This window comes from Gymnoscopelus microlampas, assembly GCF_963454915.1.
Source record: "Gymnoscopelus microlampas genome assembly, chromosome: 16".
Taxonomy (NCBI): Eukaryota; Metazoa; Chordata; class Actinopteri; order Myctophiformes; family Myctophidae; genus Gymnoscopelus; species Gymnoscopelus microlampas.
In genome coordinates this window covers 26,160,081-26,179,026 of record NC_139953.1, presented here as the reverse complement: position 1 = coordinate 26,179,026, position 18,946 = coordinate 26,160,081, and the positions used below count along the sequence as shown (strand labels likewise).

The 18,946-nt window shown below is 43.9% G+C and overlaps 1 protein-coding gene across 6 annotated transcripts in view; it reads left to right on the top strand.

Moving 5' to 3' along the window:
• afdna (afadin, adherens junction formation factor a) overlaps positions 1 to 18,946 on the top strand; it is a 115,135-nt gene that overhangs the window by 57,291 nt on the left and 38,898 nt on the right. For 4 of the 6 annotated variants that reach the window (XM_084081668.1, XM_084081671.1, XM_084081670.1 and 1 more), the window contains exons 11-21: positions 2,547 to 2,616; positions 2,756 to 2,844; positions 3,620 to 3,681; positions 7,358 to 7,563; positions 9,094 to 9,114; positions 11,030 to 11,175; positions 12,090 to 12,184; positions 12,425 to 12,690; positions 14,084 to 14,227; positions 14,474 to 14,672; positions 15,815 to 15,921. In XM_084081668.1, coding sequence (XP_083937794.1) covers positions 2,547 to 2,616; positions 2,756 to 2,844; positions 3,620 to 3,681; positions 7,358 to 7,563; positions 9,094 to 9,114; positions 11,030 to 11,175; positions 12,090 to 12,184; positions 12,425 to 12,690; positions 14,084 to 14,227; positions 14,474 to 14,672; positions 15,815 to 15,921 — 1,405 coding nt within the window. The remainder of the gene's footprint in view (positions 1 to 2,546; positions 2,617 to 2,755; positions 2,845 to 3,619; positions 3,682 to 7,357; positions 7,564 to 9,093; positions 9,115 to 11,029; positions 11,176 to 12,089; positions 12,185 to 12,424; positions 12,691 to 14,083; positions 14,228 to 14,473; positions 14,673 to 15,814; positions 15,922 to 18,946) is intronic. The other 2 variants (XM_084081672.1, XM_084081669.1) reach the window with 1 other exon arrangement.

Sequence of the window (18,946 nt, the reverse complement as noted above, 5' to 3'; positions counted from 1 at the left end):
TAGCCTGTGATTTGACCTCCAGGCTGTTGTGGTAAAGCGCTAGGCCGTCTCTACACTCCATTCATCGATTGGTTTTGTCATTTGCCTCCATTTATTTATTGAATTTGTTTAGTGGCACAGTGCCATAATCCAGCGTTAAAACTAGCATGTCCTCACCACACTATGGATTATACATGAGAGAGAGAGAGAGAGAGAGAGAAAAGGGAAGCAGAGAGTGTGGGAAAGAGGGCGGGAGAGTAACCGAGCGTAGAAAGATAGCAGTAGTCGGAAAGAGAAAGCAGTAGTGGTAGAGAAACAAGCCATAATAGTTGGAATGGAACAGGATAAATGTGGAATGAACTGAAGGACAGCAGAAATTTGAAATGAAGGAGAAAGAGAAAGACAGGGAATTGAAGGGAAGCCTCCCAAATGTGTCTGTGTGTGACAGAGAAGTTGGAGCAGCCATCTTTGGGCTGGCACATTGAGTGAACCATGCTACTCCACCCCAACACAGCAGTCTGTCTAATGTTATGGACTAACACCAAAACACTCCTCTTTAAATCCATATTTGGGGGGATAATTGTAGGCTGATATTTCTGACTGTTGCTATTTTGAAACAACAGACCAAATATATTGTGCTGTATATCATTAGGCTTGACATGTATACAGATGGCAGAAAACGTAAAATCAAACCTGCTCTTCTGACGTTGGCACATTATTTCAGCAGTAACACAAGTTACATTCACGGTCAGTTAATAAAAACACAAACTTACACACATAAGGAGATTAGCTGTTCACGGACAGACGGACGGAAGGACGGACGTCGGACGGAGTGCAAAACATAGTCTCAGCCACGCCTTCGGCCTGTTGGAGAGAATTAAGTTATGTCAGGTTGAATTAATCATATTTACATAAACATTTTGGTCCACAGCACTACTTTCAGGCATGGTAATAAAATGTACAAAATAAAATGGTGATTATGGAATCGCTATAGACCAATTAATTGTTTACTAACATTGAGACTGGATGCGCAGGTGATTGTTTCACGCAATCAATTTCCAACCTGTTGTTTCGGGGTGCGCTAGGTTCAGCCAAGGGGCAAGGCTGAGATATTTACGATGAGGCCGACAAAATGGCCAGAGTGGCGCTGTTTTACCCTGCGCCGACCTGTGAGTTAAGAAAGAATTTATTTTAGCGCAAGTGAATGGGTTTTTTGACAAACTTTAGACTAGATTTTCTTACTGTAATAAAAATTGTCATAAATTCTATATGCTTCCAGTCGCTAGTTTAAAGTCTCCTTTCAATCATCAGGATATGCGTTTTGCTAAATTATGGTTCTATTTATTATAAAATTGACGATAAAGTAGGCTATTCTCTAGGAGGGGTGGGATGATTTGATTGACACGCTACACAACCAATAGCATTCATTCCCCGCCCCCCGCTCTTGATTGACAAGTTACCCAACCAATAATGGTCTGAACTCATTCTGACGCGTATTGAAAGATGGCGGACCTACAGGTCTTGCAGCAAAGGCTTCATTTTCGGTCTGTAGAAAGCAGCGGAGGGGGTTTGTCCATCTCATTTATACAGTCTATGGTTTCAGCACATCCCAACCCCCTCTTGTGTGTTGGCTAGTGAGGCGCGTCCTAGCGAGACCTGATAGAATGGGTTTCATGTAGCGCATACTGGTTGCACGCATACTGGTTCTTATCAGTGTGACGTCGTCTGTTAAGGGGTCTATAATGTTTACTTCACTACTGCCGTGTTTATCCTGAACCAATTCCAGTTGTGTGATTATCTAACACCTGAAACTCTATAAATTCACATAGCATGACATAGTAAATAAGAATGGTAAAGGTATCATTGCATCATTATGTGGTTATGGAAGCTAGCCCAGCAGTACACACGAAACTGGACTCAACCCTATCTGACCATCCAAGAATGTTGATTTGAACGGACTAGATCATGCTTTCCAACTCAAGTTATACAGTTCACTGCTGGACAATTCTTGGTATTCACCCCTGGTCCATTTAACCCAATGTTTGATTGACCCATTGTATTGGAAAAGCTCATTGGTAGTGTATCGATTTTTGTCTCTGTAATTCAGCCTATAGTCAGCTACAATAAATGTAGTCAATGGGTGCCATTCGCTGCAGGGGAGAGCAGGAATTGTGTGTGTGCGCGTGTGTGACATCTGTGTCCTTTTGTCACAGGGTATGTGAGAAACGAAAGCCTCTTGAAAAACAATCCCTCTTACAAATAGACAACTCTCCCCACTGTCTATAGTGTCCTGTCATTCCTTGTTACCACTGGCATGCTTAGTCTATCTGATGAGAGTGGTGCGTACCGGTAATTGCGCGCGTGTGTGTGTGTGTGTAAGAAAGTGGTGCAGCATTCATTTACTGTACAGTGTTGCAAATCCAGCTCTCCTCTTAGAGAAATGTCTGTCTTTGTCTATAAGCATGGCAGTCTAGATTACATTTAATTTCTTGTCGTGCTCCATAATGACGTCTGCTGAGCTAGAATCTGTCCTTCTCCCTCTTTCTCCTTATTTCCATCTCCTACAGGAGCGTACCAGAAACCACCTTTGATCTTCACGGAGACATCCACAGTGGGGCAGCCCTGCCCACCAGCAAGGTAAAACACGCACGCTCAAATGTATAACTAACTGTAATTTGTACTGATTGATGCGTTAAATGTTTGGAATGATTGAAACATTACTGTTGAATATAGAGGAATATACATACGTGACTTTCTTTACTCTGTGTGTGTGTAGAGCTCAGGGAAGCTGGAGATGGAACGAGCCAATGGCAGCGAGAGAGGCATGGTCAAACCCATGATCAGAGGAGAGCAGCAGGATGGCAGGTCTGAGACACACACACACACACACACACACACACAGTATCAGAGCACTGAAGTGTTTATGAGTTGTATATGAAAGTTTGGGAATTTAACATCTGTGTGGTTGACATTTTTACATGACACAATCTGTTAAACGTCACATTAAACACTCTGGAAAATATCCTTTGGGATGTTTGTTCCTTTAAGGAACGTTCCACCTATGACCTATGACGTTCAGAAACGTCATCGTCTAATCATCACATAAACATGCACACGCACACACGCGCTCACTCACTCACTCACTCACTCACTCACTCACTCACAAGCAGTACACTACTGTACGTGCCACCCACCTTGTTACCCGATCATCAGTTAGGCCTTGTGAGCTGAGGGGTAATCAGAGACCGACCACCATTCTCTGTGCACAGCCTCCACATCAATAATGTACACACACACACACACACACACACACACACACACACACACACACACACACACACACACGAACACTGTCATTCCTATACTTTGCTAATACACTCAACACTGTACCTCAGGTAGACTGTGGCCAGTAGTTATTCTTTGACACACACACACACACACACACACACACACACGCACACAGTATGGTGTACAGGCAGGTGCGGGTTCATCCGTTAGAGCGACGGGCGTCTGCGGACAGCGGGCTGAACGCAGACCTGCTTCACTGGTTGACCAAAAACCACCTACTCCTGCACTCACACCTTCCCCTTCAGTCCTCGTCCTCCCGATCCTCACCACGGATTGTGCTGTCCTCCTGCAGGTCCCAGGAGGGTTCTGGGCCCGAGCTGACGCTGCCTGCCAGCATCGAGTTCAGAGACAACTGTAAGTATGGCCAACAGCTTTGTTCCTTCGCATAGTATTTTGCGGTCTATTTGTCTACTACTGGTTTTACCGTACTGTCACTATGTTATGTTATTTCTCTCCTGCATTCTTTCTCATCCCCACAAGAATTTCTCTCCCTCTGAATACAGCCCCCCCCCCCTCCTCTTTTTTTCACTCATTTGCTCGGTAATAGTAATTTAACTGCAGGTGTGATGCAGGGCCTTGCTTGGTTACTGTATGTGTTTGCTAAATTAATCACTGCCATACTGTACATAACATAGCTACTGTCAGTGCACAGTAAAATCCAGGTTATTCATTTTACAGAAAGTGTAAAAAGGGAGGGCACAATTATTTGCAAAAAAATCCCCCCTGTCGGGTGATAAGAAGGCTAGTTGGCTCTCATGCATTGAAGGAGGCATGAGCTCGGCTCTGGGCTCTCTAAATCTAGAGAGACCTCCAGTGTCTTTGTTCTAGGACACTTTGAAAAGACAAATTGTTGGTTGGACTGTTGTGCGTTGTAAGTAGAAACATGACATGTAATTGTCATCATGCGTATTGGTATTCCTTGACTCCTTGAAGTTGTGACGACCTGTGTCGTCACAACCGAGGCAGCCGATGATGCCTTCCTGTCAGCCATCATCAACTACACCAACAGCTCCGCTGGGTCTGTTCACACACAGTCCTCAACTTGCTAAAAAACATTTGTTGATCTCTTGAACATTTCTAATGGACTGTATGCAGAGACAGGAAAGATACCCCCTTTCAGTTGCAAAAATAGTTACAGTAACTAGTTAACACATCGACTGCCTAGATCGAGTTAACTCGATATTAGTAATCCAGCGCTCGACTGCCTAGATCGAGTTAACTCGATATTAGGTATTTTCATTGGTTTCATCTGTGATCGCGCGGGTCTGTTTAATTTTCATCATCACTTTCGTTTTCCAGATACGTCACACTCACCCGAAGCTGGATGTAAAAAAAAAAAATCGTTTCCGGGTCACATTGTTTTTCTCCGGTCATTTTCGTCCAGAATAGAGAAAAACTTTTTTTCACACGCTATAAAATACAAAGGGAGAGCTCCCCTTTTATTTTCTTTGGTCCGAGTGACGATCAGGCATCGTCGTCGTGTATCACATCGTATCACAAGCCGATCAGAGATTGTCGAAGACAATCACATCCGGTTCATGTTGTTTTCACTGTTTGAGCCTGGAGGGAGGGGGGGGGCGAGTCAGCGAGTCATCGAGGGTGTCATTTTGCTGCGCTCTGCTGGTCGATCGTCGTATGTGTTCAAAATCATGGCCGGAGAAACTTAAATGCACTTAAATGCATGAAAATAGAGAAAACAAAAAAACACGCAAATCGCTGGCAGTCAAGGGGGTAAATTTGGAATAAACTCTGGCAGTCAATGTGTTAAAAAACAATCCTTGGGTGCTTGTTAAAATGTAATGTTGAATAACATTTCGATCGTATGACATTGCGCTCCTCAGTTTTTCTCCTCTAGAATTATCTTTGAAAGACCACATCAGTATCTTTATGTGAGTCAATCCATAGTTGGAAACTATTGATCAGTCCCTCCAATCCATCCAGTGTTTGATTTGACTGGTTACAGCCTTAATTATCTCCACTCTGCTTTCATCACTGAAGACCACCACTCAGACAGCGCTGACCTCAATTGACCACACTGCCCTAGAGACAAACAGCACTAACACTATTTGTGCCTTTTAAAGGTCAGAGCTAGACTTTAGAGTATGTGTGGTAACGTGCATTTTACCTTGAGTGGGCGGTATGAGTCACGTGTGACACGTGAATAATTAAATCTATTGCCTAGCCCTAATTATGCATGTCTTTAATACTACTAAAAAATAATATACTGGGGCGTCCGCTGGCCTAGCAGTCCAGGCGCATACCATATATGCTGGTAATCCAGCTTGACGGCGTGTCGCGGGTTCGACTCCCGATCCCGATGACCTTTGCTGTATGTCACCCCCCCATCTCTCTCCCCATTTCCTGTCAGCCTACTATCCTATCAATAAAGGCAGAAAAAGCCCCAAAAATATCTAAAAAAAAATATATATATAATATACTATCCACATACAGTATGTACCCACAAAAAAAGACAGATTGGGTGCACACAAGTGCGTGAGACATAGATATGGGTATATTTATATAGTTACCACATAGGGTATGTGGTATCAATGTACACATACACAGATAGCTCCAATGTAAAATCAACCCTATTGTAATTGACCCCGTCCTCTATGCCACCACTCATTTTCTATCTCCTCTCCATCCATCATCTGATGTTGTCTACACCCCTCTCACTCTCTCCCCTCCCCTCTTCAGCTCCTTTCTTTATTTCTTGAAGTCTCTGGATTGTTTGCACTGCCTTCCAGGCCCTTGTCTGTACACACACCATTGTTTGTGGACTTAAGTGAATTGAGCCTGGGTCACTTGGTGCATTTGGAGCGTGTTTGTGTGTGTGCACGCGTGCGCCTGTCATTGTGCACTCGCTGTATATTTTCAGTAGCGTGAGCTCATCTGTTTTGTCAGCCCATGGAGGGTTTTGGTTCCTCGTACCCATGTCCCACAATGCAGCGGGAGAGGCCACACACATGCTGTATGAGTAGCAGGAAGAGCGGGCGAGGACAATGCTATCATGACACACATCTGATTCTCATTCACACACACACACACACACACACACACACACACACACACACACACACACACACACACACACACACACACACACACACACACACACACACACACACACACACACACACTTATGAGGCTGGGTTATGAATGGAATATGGTTCAACCCTCATGTCGTGAGAGCATGTGTCAGTGAGGACAAGCAACTAAATTTTGTGTCTGTATAATGCAAATATGACTAACCTTTCCATGTACATACAGTTGTCTTCACTTCATTGTGGCCACCAATGCATTAGTGGCATCAACGCTGGCCGTACTGCATGTATGACTGCTTGTGAAGTGGACGGACAACCACCGGGTGGTGTCTGGTCACCTCTGCTGAAGAGATCCAAATTAAACCATAAAAGTGTCACAAAGCCATTGTATTTAACATTTTTAGCAAGGAATATCAGTTGGGAGAATGTTCATATAGATCAACAGTTTGTGAAGTCATTTGTAATTAATATTACATTTAATTTAATTATGTATATAAACTTGTTAAACAGTTAACGGGTAAGCCACTCGATTTGAGTCGATTTGTACTATAGATTGCATATGGAAACTTTTTCTGTGGCCGTTAATGTTAGGACAAAGTACAGTATGAATTAAATAAGCACACATTTAAAGTCATGTTTGACAAGTTTCTGTGTGGTGTAGAGATACTGCGCCGCCTTTGTCGTTGAGCAGTCCAGGTTCGATTTCATATTATTTAAACATTTTACCATATGGACATAACACTTATCAGTTTTTATCGTTACTAAACAGCTCTCTGATCTAGAGAGACTTCCACTGAGTGAGCAGTAACAGGTCCATTGTCTTTGCTCTAGGATACTTTGAAAAGACAAGAATTGTTGGTTGGAAATTTAACCTGTGACTTGTTCATGACTGTTCTGCATTGTTGTAAGTAAAAACATGACATGTAATTGTCATCATGCTTATTGGTATTCCTTGACTTAAGTTGTGACGGCCTGTGTGTCTGCAGCCGAGGATGCCTTCCTGTCAGCCATCATCAACTACACCAACAGCTCCACTGTGCACTTCAAGCTGTCCCCCACCTATGTCCTCTACATGGCCTGCCGCTATGTCCTGGCCCCCCACTACCGGCCAGACATGTCCCCCTCTGAGAGAACACACAAGGTCATAGCCATTGTCAACAAGATGGTGAGCATGATGGAAGGCGTCATTCAGGTGAGTACAAACAAACTAGATATGAGGTTGCATACATTGTTGTAGAAGTTGTACGAGGGAGTGCAGTTGTGTCTATTCGCGCATGTGCTCAAATACGCTGACGACGACTCTCTTTACCAAATCATCGCCCGTGTATACGCTGTCGTGTCTTTTCCCTTTGTAGTGGTTCTGTCCTGTTTACGTGTCGTGTGATGTCTGTCCGTCTGTCTCCCTGTGCATCTGTCTGTCTCTGTCGATTAGCCGAAGGAGAAAGTTGTTTCTTTTGAAATCTTCTTTTGGAGATGTTGACATGTCCCTTTTGGATCGTCTGAAGGGAAATATAAATGTAAACCAATATTAAAGTTGCTCCTTGGATGATTTTCTCCTGGCAATACCATTTGTCTACTTTTCTGTCACGTCTGTCTGTCTGTCCATCCCTCTGTCTTAACATTGGTCTGTCTTTGTGTGCCTGCCTGCTTTAGGCTGTGCCTCCGTCCGTGTGTCCTGTCTGTTTGTCCGTATTTTCTGTCTTCCTTCAGTATTTTTTAAGTGAGGGTTTGCCTCCTCTCAGACGACGGCAATCACACGTGTTTGCGCACGTACACATCTGCAGACACTTAGCGGCGCGCACATGCCCAATCTCTCTGTTGATCCAAAGGTCTTCCATTCTGTCAAGGCCCAATGAAATGCAAATGCCATTTCTCCATAGCCATTCACTTTTATTAGCTCAGCTGGCAGCTAGCTCTCCTTCATTGCCATTGGCACACAGAGCAGGCATGCAGTGGCGTTATGAAAGACAACATGCATACTTGTGGACACACACACACACACACACACACACACACACACACACACACACACACACACACACACACTCTCCAGCTATTTAGAACTTGTGAATTTTGATTTTGCAAGTTTTTCAGGGGTTGATGTTATAGGACTTTGAGGAGGATGTGGGAACTACTAGACTCCCCACACTTTAGTTGGGCCTCATTATCTGCGTTTGCTGGACATCCCATTGTTTCCATTCCCACCGATTAGCGACTTAAACCCTGTATAGTTCATTGATCGGGGTTCCCCAGGGTTCTATACTTGGCCCACTCCTTTTTTTCCCTCTACACCAAATCTCTTTGCAGAAAATAGCTGCTCTACAAGCATGCATAAATATATAAATATATATTCAAAATACTTTCAGGTAATATTTGGAGATATAGGTTTTGAGATTTCAGGTGTGTCCCTCTGCCTGCCCTGTATTGCCAACACTTATGTACTGTACATAAACTCTTATTTGTCAAATAAAAGGAGTGAAAGCTAAAATATCCTCCTCTACAATTACATCCCTCACGTTGTGCATGTTCACACCTATGCACGTGTCCATGTCTTGTGTTGTATGTGCGTACGTAGAAATGGTGTTTTTAGTACAATTGTGTTTGTGTGTGTGCTACGTAGCTGTGTCCATGCTGTAGCTGTTGACGTGTTTTCTCTCTGTCCTGTGGATGTGTTCTCCTCTACTCTTCCCCCACTCCTCCTCCTCCTCTCCTCTCCATGCAGGAGATTCCTGAAGGGGACCAGGTAGGATAGCACTCCATGCTACTGCCGCTACAGACTCACCTACCTCTGATAATACCTGTCTCTCTACCTCTGATAATACCTGTCTCTCTACCTCTGATAATACCCGTCTCTCTTTACCTCTACTACTACCTGTCTCTCTACCTCCGATACGACCTTTTTTTTTTCATCTCTACCTCTGATACTACCCGTTTCTCTCTACCTCGACTACTACCTGTCTCTGTCTATCACTGATACTACCTATCCCTATCTACCTCTGATACTACCTGTCCCTATCTACCTCTGATACTACCTGTCGCTGTCTATCACTGATACTACCTGTCTCTTATCTACCTCTACTACTACCTGTCTCTCTACCTCTGATACTACCTGTTTCTCTCTACCTCTGATACCAACTCTCTCTCTACCTCGACTACTACCTGTCTCTGTCTATCACTGATACTTCTAATGCTGTCTCTCTCTAACTAACTCAGATACTATCCGTTTCACTCTCTACCTGTCTACCTCCCATTTCCGTCTTCTACCTTTCTACCTCAGTGTCTCTCTTTCTCTCTCTCTCTCTCTCCTCTCTCTCTCTTTCTCTATCTCTCTCTCTTTCATGCTTCCATTGGTTGCTGCTGCATTTTCTTCCATTCTAACGGAAACCAAAAAATAAACCAACGCCAAATAATCCATCCTCCCACAGCTGGAAACCTCATCAACCATAATAAAACCAAGCCAAACCAAACTAATTTCATCATTTAGCTTCCTGGACCTGCCTGGTACTAAAAAACAAAAAAAACAAAAAAACAAACAAAGAGAAAACCAGTTAAAAAAAAAACGTTCGAATGCTGGCTCCCATTTTTTGTTTGTTCTCTTAACTCTGGCTTCCATGTTGTGACATCACTTCCTGCTTCTCCTACTCAACAGTGTGGATGCGAGACAAGCCCGCCCCTTACTCCCTCCTCCAGTTATTTTGCTTTGTTTGTTTTGGATTGATAACCTTTTTTTCTTTATCCGTCTGTCCATTTATCTGTTTAACGTTATCTGTTTTTTTTGGATGCTCTCTTTTCTGTGGCTGTTCTGAGAGGAGGGGGTTGTTCTTTTGTTTTGTTTTGTTAATTAAAAACATTGTTCTGTTTCGGATGCGGGGATAGACGTGTGCACGGGGTGGGCCTCATGTCTCTCTCTCTCTCTCTCTCTCTCTCTCTCTCTCTCTCTCTCTCTCTCTCTCTCTCTCTCTCTCTCTCTCTCTCTCTCTCTCTCTCTCTCTCTCTCTCTCTCTCTCTCTCTCTCTCTCTCTCTCTCTCTCTCTCTCTCTCTCTCTCTCTCTCTCTCTCTCTCTCTCTCTCTCTCGTGTGAGTGATGGGGGTTTTATTAACCAACCAACTCGTTACACACTGAGCTGCCAAGGAAACAAGGCATCTGTCTCATTGAGATTTCAGAGAGTAATTTTTGGCCCTTGTGTATAGTTCTGATACTATATAGTCAAAACGAATGTTGAGTTATTTGGGTGAGCAGGAGCCTGCCCTTGACAGAATCAGTGTCTGGGGACATGGTAAAGGATGATGTGGCTAGGAGAGGGGGACATAAGGAGTGGTCGCATAAAAAAAAAAAAGAAACATGATAGCTGAATGGAATTTGTATCTGTACATTTTAACATCAACGAACACTCCCTGTTTTTCCTCCCCTCTATGCTGGGATTTAACAGGAATGGGGAGGGGGGTGCCTGGGCAAGGCATGAGTCTATCCCTGAAGTAACTACCTCTCCTTCTGGCTGCCAATCAAAAAGAAAACCCCTCCCCCATTCTCCTCATTGGCTTCTAACTATTGACTCGGCGTCTGTTGGCTGCCGCCTTGCTAACCTCCTTCTCTCCCCACTCCCGCCTCCCCCCTCCCCTGTGTTGTGTTTTGTGTGGCGCTGATTGGTGCATTTCAGAAGCAGAAGAACATTGCAGGGGCTCTGGCGTTCTGGATGGCCAACGCCTCCGAGCTCCTCAACTTCATCAAACAGGACAAGGACCTGAGTCGCATCTCTCTGGATGCACAGGACATCCTGGCTCACCTTGTCCAGATGGCCTTCAAGTAAGTGGACCCTAACCCCAACCCTGACTTGAAGACTCAAGATGTCGGTGTGTACTTTTCCAGACAGTCATCGCATCAGACCGAAAATGCTGAAAAAAATGTGTACTGAAGGGAATACATAACCTGCCTGAGCGTTACTTCACGTTACAATAATTGATTCCTGGCTTTATAGAAGTTTATCAGCTTCTCTCAGGTTCCAACTTTTGTTGTCTTGGGGGGTCCAAGCCTTCTCACCCCTGGCTCTCAATATTGATAACTACAGACAGGCCAAATGATATTGTGCGAAAGTATGTGCCTGAACATAGAATTAAATAATACCACCTGGATCTCATATGTCACATTTGTTTATACATTACAAGAACAGCACTTCACTTTTCCCAAAACTTAAGTGAAGGGCACAGGCTACGGGTCCCAAGAGCAGACAATTAAGGTATTTGATGGTTCATGAACCCCTGTAGAAATATTTGAAGTAAAAAGTTAAGAAAATGAGTGAAACGAGAGCCGTCAGTTCAGTCTGGTCCTGTCAGGTTCTTGTTCCTGTCTCCTAGTGGTCTGTCAGGGGGTAATGGGAACCACATGTAGGTCTATAGGAAATTACACCAATCATGCTAACGAGCTAAGTGGAAAATGATTAAGGAAGGTTTAGCCCTCCACTCTGAACGCACTGCTACCGGCAGAATCAGTGCCTGAGTCAGACATTTATATTGGTGAAGAATGCCCTCCGTTTTAGAAGACCATGCGTGTAACATGTTGTTGTGACATTGTGAGTTCACGTCCGACTCATGGCCAGACAAATTGGCAGCTGAAGATGAGTGGAATGGACAGAACAAGATGGGAGAAATATTAGGATCCGTGGTACAATTCTGAACGTTGCATACTGTAATGTGTGTTTGTATGTGTGTTTCCCTCTTCAGGTACCTGGTCCACTGTCTGCAAGCTGACCTGAACAATTACATGCCTGCCTTCCTCGATGACCCTGAGGAGCATAACCCACAAAGACCCAAAATTGGTACACACACACACACACACACACACACACACACACACACACACACACACACACACACACACACACACACACACACACACACACACACACACACACACACACACACACAGAGACATTCAGTCCAAATTAATAATGCAGTATTTGCATGGCTGTCATAAATAGTTTTGCCGCCAAATTGTTTTCACAATGTATTTGCAACGCAGTGAAATGAACCATCCTCTCCCTCTCGGTCTCTCCCAGAGGACGTGCTCCACACCCTGACGGGGGCCATGTCGCTGCTCCGTCGGTGTCGCGTCAATGCCGCCCTGACCATCCAGCTGTTCTCCCAACTCTTCCACTTCATAAACATGTGGCTGTTCAACAAGCTGGTGACAGAAGCCGACTCGGGCCTCTGCTCGCACTACTGGGGAGCCATCCTGAGACAGCAGCTCAGCCACATCGAGGCCTGGGCCGAGAAACAAGGCCTGGAGTTGGCCGCCGACTGCCACCTCAGCCGCATAGTACAGGTAGGCAGCGGCAGGGCGGCAAGTAAACCTTTAAGTCCTTAGCGAGGACCTAAGGGATTGATGCCTCACAGAAGTGGGATGGGACAGAGCAAATTTGACCGATAGTGGCCATTAAACGACTCAGTATTTTGCGAGTCTATGTGTCTGAGGCATTTTACCCATAAGTCGATCGATTTATTTTGAATTTGTTATGATAAGATATTAGATTCTGTACATTCTAAAAAGCAACCATTCTTATCACTCTTCTTCACCACTAAAGCTTGGTCAAGCTACTTTGTATAGAATGTGAGGCGTAATTAGCCATCTATGATTAATGTATCACAACTAAAGACTGGAATTTACGGACATATTTCTCAAGTTTGTCACCATGCCAAAGTTCATAATCTTCCAGTTGTATGACCATTCTTAAAGGGACAGTTGACATTGTCTGGCATGGTAAAAGTCTGCACACTTCTACTCTTCATGGAGTTAAGAAACATAGAGTTTGTTCTACATAGGGCAAAGTGTATTCTTCCATTGGTCGTACAAAATATTCCCCAAATCAGCACAGTGTGTTAGTAGCACTGATACAGTACATACTGTAGATGACCATACAGTGTGACCATGTCTACCAGTGTTTTTGTGTGAACAAAGAGGATGTACTCTTCTAGTGTATCTTATTTAGGAACAGCACATTATTACCTGGTTATAATCTCTGAGGCCAAACTTACTACAGAGCAAAATCCTAAGTGCAATTTGTGTTCCAGTTCTAAAATGTTATATTATCTGTTTACCATGTTATATGATTTACTACATGTCATTGACTCTGCCTGTTACAGAGATTTCTGTTGCATTTTGAGTGGTCATTACATTGTCGGTCAGTAGTTATCACATTGTCCCAGCTGGCTGATGTAGCATTTGTATGACTGATACACTGGTTACATCAAGGCTACAACTGAGAAACAAAGTCAATCTGTGTAGAGTTGCTTAGAAATAAGATAATGTGACTTGAGACTGAATATTGAAACTGGGTTATACTGTACGAATGTCAGACAGAGAAACACGTAGCAGATGAAGGAAGTGTTTTGGTGTCTGAGCTGTGTATCCAGTGTTATACAGACTTAAGAAGAAACAGTTTAAAATGGAAATATTTAGCATCCCTATTTTAGGCATGTCATAATAATGACCGCTAATGCAGCGAATCAATTACTGCAAATACTGCTCACAACGTAATGCGCACAACGTGAGCTTGTAGATCTGCTATTTTCGGGAAAGACATTTGGTGTAGAGGGAAGAAAGGAGGGGACCAAGTATAGACCCCTGGGTGATCCCAAGCAACGAAGTGTATAGGGTTTAAGTAGTCAAATGCTGCTATTCTTATATACTTTGTATTTTTTCGCTCTCTCTCTCCCAGGCCACCACCCTGCTGACCATGGATAAGTATTCCATGCAGGATGTGCAGAACATCCATAACACTTGCTTCAAACTCAACTCGCTGCAGCTCAACGCACTCATGACCAACTACCACTGTGCTCCCGATGAGCCTTACATACCTCCAGTAAGTGCACTCAGTAGTACATTGGTTCTCAAAGTGGGGTAAAAAAAAGTTCTACGTTCTTGACTGCAGGGTTAACATAATCTAAATTATAGATATTTCAACACTTGGGATTAATGTAGATACTGTAACTGAGCATTTGGCCATTTGCAATAGTTTTGTATTTTATCACCTTGGCCCTCCTTTGTATTTTGGTCATAGTCAAGTCATTATAGTTATAGTCATTTTTAAACGTGTGTGTGTGTGTAGGAGCTGATAGACCACGTTGTGGCGGTGGCGGAGAACACGGCAGACGAGTTGGCGAGGAGTGACGGCAGAGAGGTCCAACTGGAGGAGGACCCCGACCTCCAGCTGCCCTTCCTGCTCCCCGAGGACGGCTACTCCTGTGACGTGGTGCGCAACGTCCCCAACGGTTTCCAGGAGTTCCTGGACCCCCTCATCCAGAGAGGTACAAACACACACACACAGTAAAATGTTATGTTTGTAACATTTGTACCTCCGATAGTGTGAATTTGTACATTCCATGAATTAACGCTGAGGATTTTAGTGTGTAAATAGCAGATCTACAAGCTCACAATGCGTCGCGATGCGACGCATTGTGAGCCTGTAGATCTGCTATTTTCAAGAGATTTTTATACCTTTGAAAACTTGAAATGGGACATTCTACATAATGAGTACTTTTACTCAATTACTTTTACTTGTAACAGAGTATTTCGACATTGCAGTATTGATACTTTTACTTAAGTAAACAAATTGAGTACTTTTTCCACCACTGCTCACTGACTGTTGCGTGTTTGATTAGACTGTTGGTCATGTTGGCTTCCAAGCTCCAGGCCTGCTGCTGCTTAGTGCTTACTCATCCAATCACAATGTGTTACTTGACAGTGTTCGGTTGACGTGAGGTCAGTGGAATGCATGTATAGTTCCTTAGAGAGGTCACAGGTAACATAAGCTGCTACCAGCCTTATCACCAATGTTTATTTAGGGAGAGAGAGAGAGGAGGGAAGAAGATGGAGACAAAAGCTGTATCTCCACACTGTTTGTACAGTAGCCCATTCAGCCCTGTGTATATCAAGCATATGCCCTTTATCTTACCTGCATAGATCTATGACGGAATGCTTAATTTAACCGGCGTTTGGCAACCTTTTCAGGCACTAGATCGCTTAGCCGTTTTAGCAAGGCTGCTGAGATCACCCAGTGCCAGACTCTGAAAATCACCTTTGCTTTTATTATAGGCTGTTAATTAGATCAATACCAGCATGGAATAAGCCAATAATTTAACAATGACACCTAACAAAGAATGATGACAATAAATGATGATAACAGAATAAATATATTGCACTGCTATTCTCCCCCGCCACGACGGGACGCGTGCGGGGGAGAAACCGTGCGACAGGACGTGCATTAACCCCAACTTTGCAACTACTTTCACCTGCGCCTTTCACCGGGTATGGTCTAGTAAATAATAATCCAAGCAGTGGTGGGCAGCCTGTCAACATTACCCTATAGATATTCAAGATATGGTTGCACCCCCCAAGCCTTATGGCGACTAGGTATTAAACAGTGACAGTGTGCGTTTGATCTCCACAGGTTTCTGTCGCCTGACGCCCCACAACCGCTCCCCTGGGACTTGGACCATTCACTTTGAAGGAGCAGAGTGTGACAGTCACTTCTCCGCCGCTGACAACTCAGAGTTGGTATGTTACTTAAAGCTAACACACACACACACACACACACACACACACACACACACACACACACACACACACACACACACACACACACACACACACACACTCATACAACCGCCATGACAACTTCTAAAGATGCTCCCATACTTGGTAGTAGCACGTAGACATACAGTACAAGTTCAGAGAAGAGTTGTTCCGTACACGTATGTGTCCGCCATAGTTTGGAACTCAGTTTGTCACCTCAGCCTGCTCCCCACTATAAAAACCCACAATGTTTTGACCTTTTATTTTGGCCACACACATACTTTCGGTATGAGTGTGTGCGTGCATATGCTAAGGCATCCAGGGTAAAGTTAGCACCTGATAGGACTTGGACTGCGTTCAGACCATGTTGACACATGGTAGATCATACTCTACTACTGTATAGACCAACCTTTGGCCATCAAGCTTCAGACTATCCCTTATGAAGTTTAACCACTTTCAACCTGGCATCCCTATTTTGGGCATGTCAAAAGGTTCCTATAACTAATTTCCATGTGTTTACAAGCTCACAACTTTTTTGAAAATGTCTGAATGTATAAAATAGTGCTTAGGTGGTTGAACTCAACCCAAATGAAGAAAAGGGGAATTAATTGATTGAATACTTAATTTAACAGTCTGAAACGTTACAGTAAAAAAAAAAAATGTAAAGCCTGGGGCTTGTTTCCATTGCGGTCCCTTGTACTATCGAGGAAAGCGCATAAATAGTTAAAAAGTAAAGAAGGATAGAGTGGCATGTTTTTGTTAATTTCCACGCAGCTAGCAACCCAAACACATAATTTGGTTGTGTGAATGAAATGATAATTGTACATGGTTTGGTTTGACTTGGTATAATGGGTCTGAACTAAAGAGTTGCTTTGATGTTTTTGTACCTTGTGGTTGAGTTTGTTTGAGGAACAGTGTGTTGTGGGTGTGTACACCACGCTCCATGTGACGCCTACTCTATGATCTATGATCGTGCGCGAGCTCCTACTCAGTGTGTGTGTGTGTGTGTGTGTCTGTGTGTGTGTGTGTGCCTCTTCTGAAGTCACTGTAATCACCATCTTTGACTGCAGGACCACACACTTACTCAAATGCACGTGCGCGCACACATACACATTGTCTTACACACAGCCACTCCTACATACAGTACATAACACATACATGCATTCAAAAACTCAATCGCACATGCTGTACATAATCCCACAAACATAAATGCTACCATATACCATCTCTACACGCACGCCCCTACGCAAGCAAATGTACATGCACGTACACACACACACACACAGAGAGTTTAATCAACACTGAGGGTAGTTAGTGCGCAGAGAGCTTTAAATGATAGGCCTCTGTTCACCATAATATACACACACACACACACACACACACACACACACACACACACACACACACACACACACACAGCCACTTCCTCCGTAATTGGCCTGTTTATCCCAGTTCTACTATTTCATGGCTGCAGTCTCGACACAAGACAGACAAAACACACACACACACACACACACACACACACACACACACACACACACACACACACACACACACACACACACACACAGCCATGATTAATAGCGCCTGGAAAGGTGCCAGACGACTACCACCGGTGACCCCCAGCTAGTAGCCTCGTAGCTCCACTGTGTTTCACTGTGCTCTACACAGTAAAATCCTCAGTTAATTATCCATTTGTAACTCAGAGAGAGTACAAATGGAACCAAATGCGCCCGTACGTGTCCATTAGGTTCCATTTTGTACCCTCTCAGAGTTAGATCGACACTCAGGATTCTCTTGTGTACAGCATGCACTGACACCGTTCATCGCCATGCTGGCACACTAACTAGACACTAGCAGCATTGTAGGCTCTCACACAGACTTTAAATGGTACTACATTCTGCTCTGTGCTGGCCACAAGTGTCCTTGTACTGTTCGCTGGCTGCTCGGGGTCACAGGTCTGCATTTGGTATGTCTCCAAACAACGAGCTGCAGTGTGCGTTAATGAGCCTGAGTCCCAGGGCAAGGCTAAAGTTCTCATTTGGACCTTGCCAAAAAAGGCAACACTCCGTCTTTAGTTCCATCCCCCAAGACTACAGGGTTAAAATAGTAAGGCTATAGGGTGAATGGACGTGGTATATGGTATGGGGCTGCTATAATACAATCCCTTCTCTTAACTACAACAGCGTCCCATTCATTGAGACACTAGTGGATGCCGGCTTGTACTGCAAAGTAGCACTTGACTGCAGCTGCAGCCTTGTGCATCCGCGATTAACATACTGCACTCTTTTCACGTCGGAAAATGAAGTTGGATTGCATGGGAAAACGACAGAGATGGTTAGGGTCTATTCACTTTCAGTTCTAATTAATTCAATGAGACACGTTTCTTCAATGTGACAAACTTAAGAAGACACCCACACATACACAGAAGGTTTAAGTTCAGGATTTGACCGATCCCAAAGATGAAAGGTGGGAGCAGTGAGGCACGATGTGCACACAACAGACAAGATACATCTATGCCATACCAGAAAATTTGAAATGTTCACATTAAATCCCCCTTTGTGAATGGTTTAGCTGAATTATATTTACAGTTGATATTAAAATGTGTCCCTATACACATTAGACTCTGATGTCTCTTTGCCACAGAAAAATGCAGATTGCTGCACTCGTCATTTTAATTGGGGGTTATTATGGTAAACCAGAGTTGTCTGGTCTTGGGAAATGACAAGTAAATCTGGTCATTGGAAGTGTGTCAGACAGCCAACAACAGCATTGTTTTCCTGAAGATGGAGTTCTCCATAGTGAGTGGCTGAAATTCATACCACTAATCCGGTAAGCCTGTAGGTGTGGAGCACTGGAAACCAATCAAACCTAGTCTCGCAGTAGCCAGACAATTAAGGCTATTTTTGAACATGCTTCAAAAATAGTCCCATCAGACATCAGAACGTTTTTCGTCTGGCCTGTCCAAAAAAACTTAGGACTGACAGTTGCCCATTCATTATCTCAG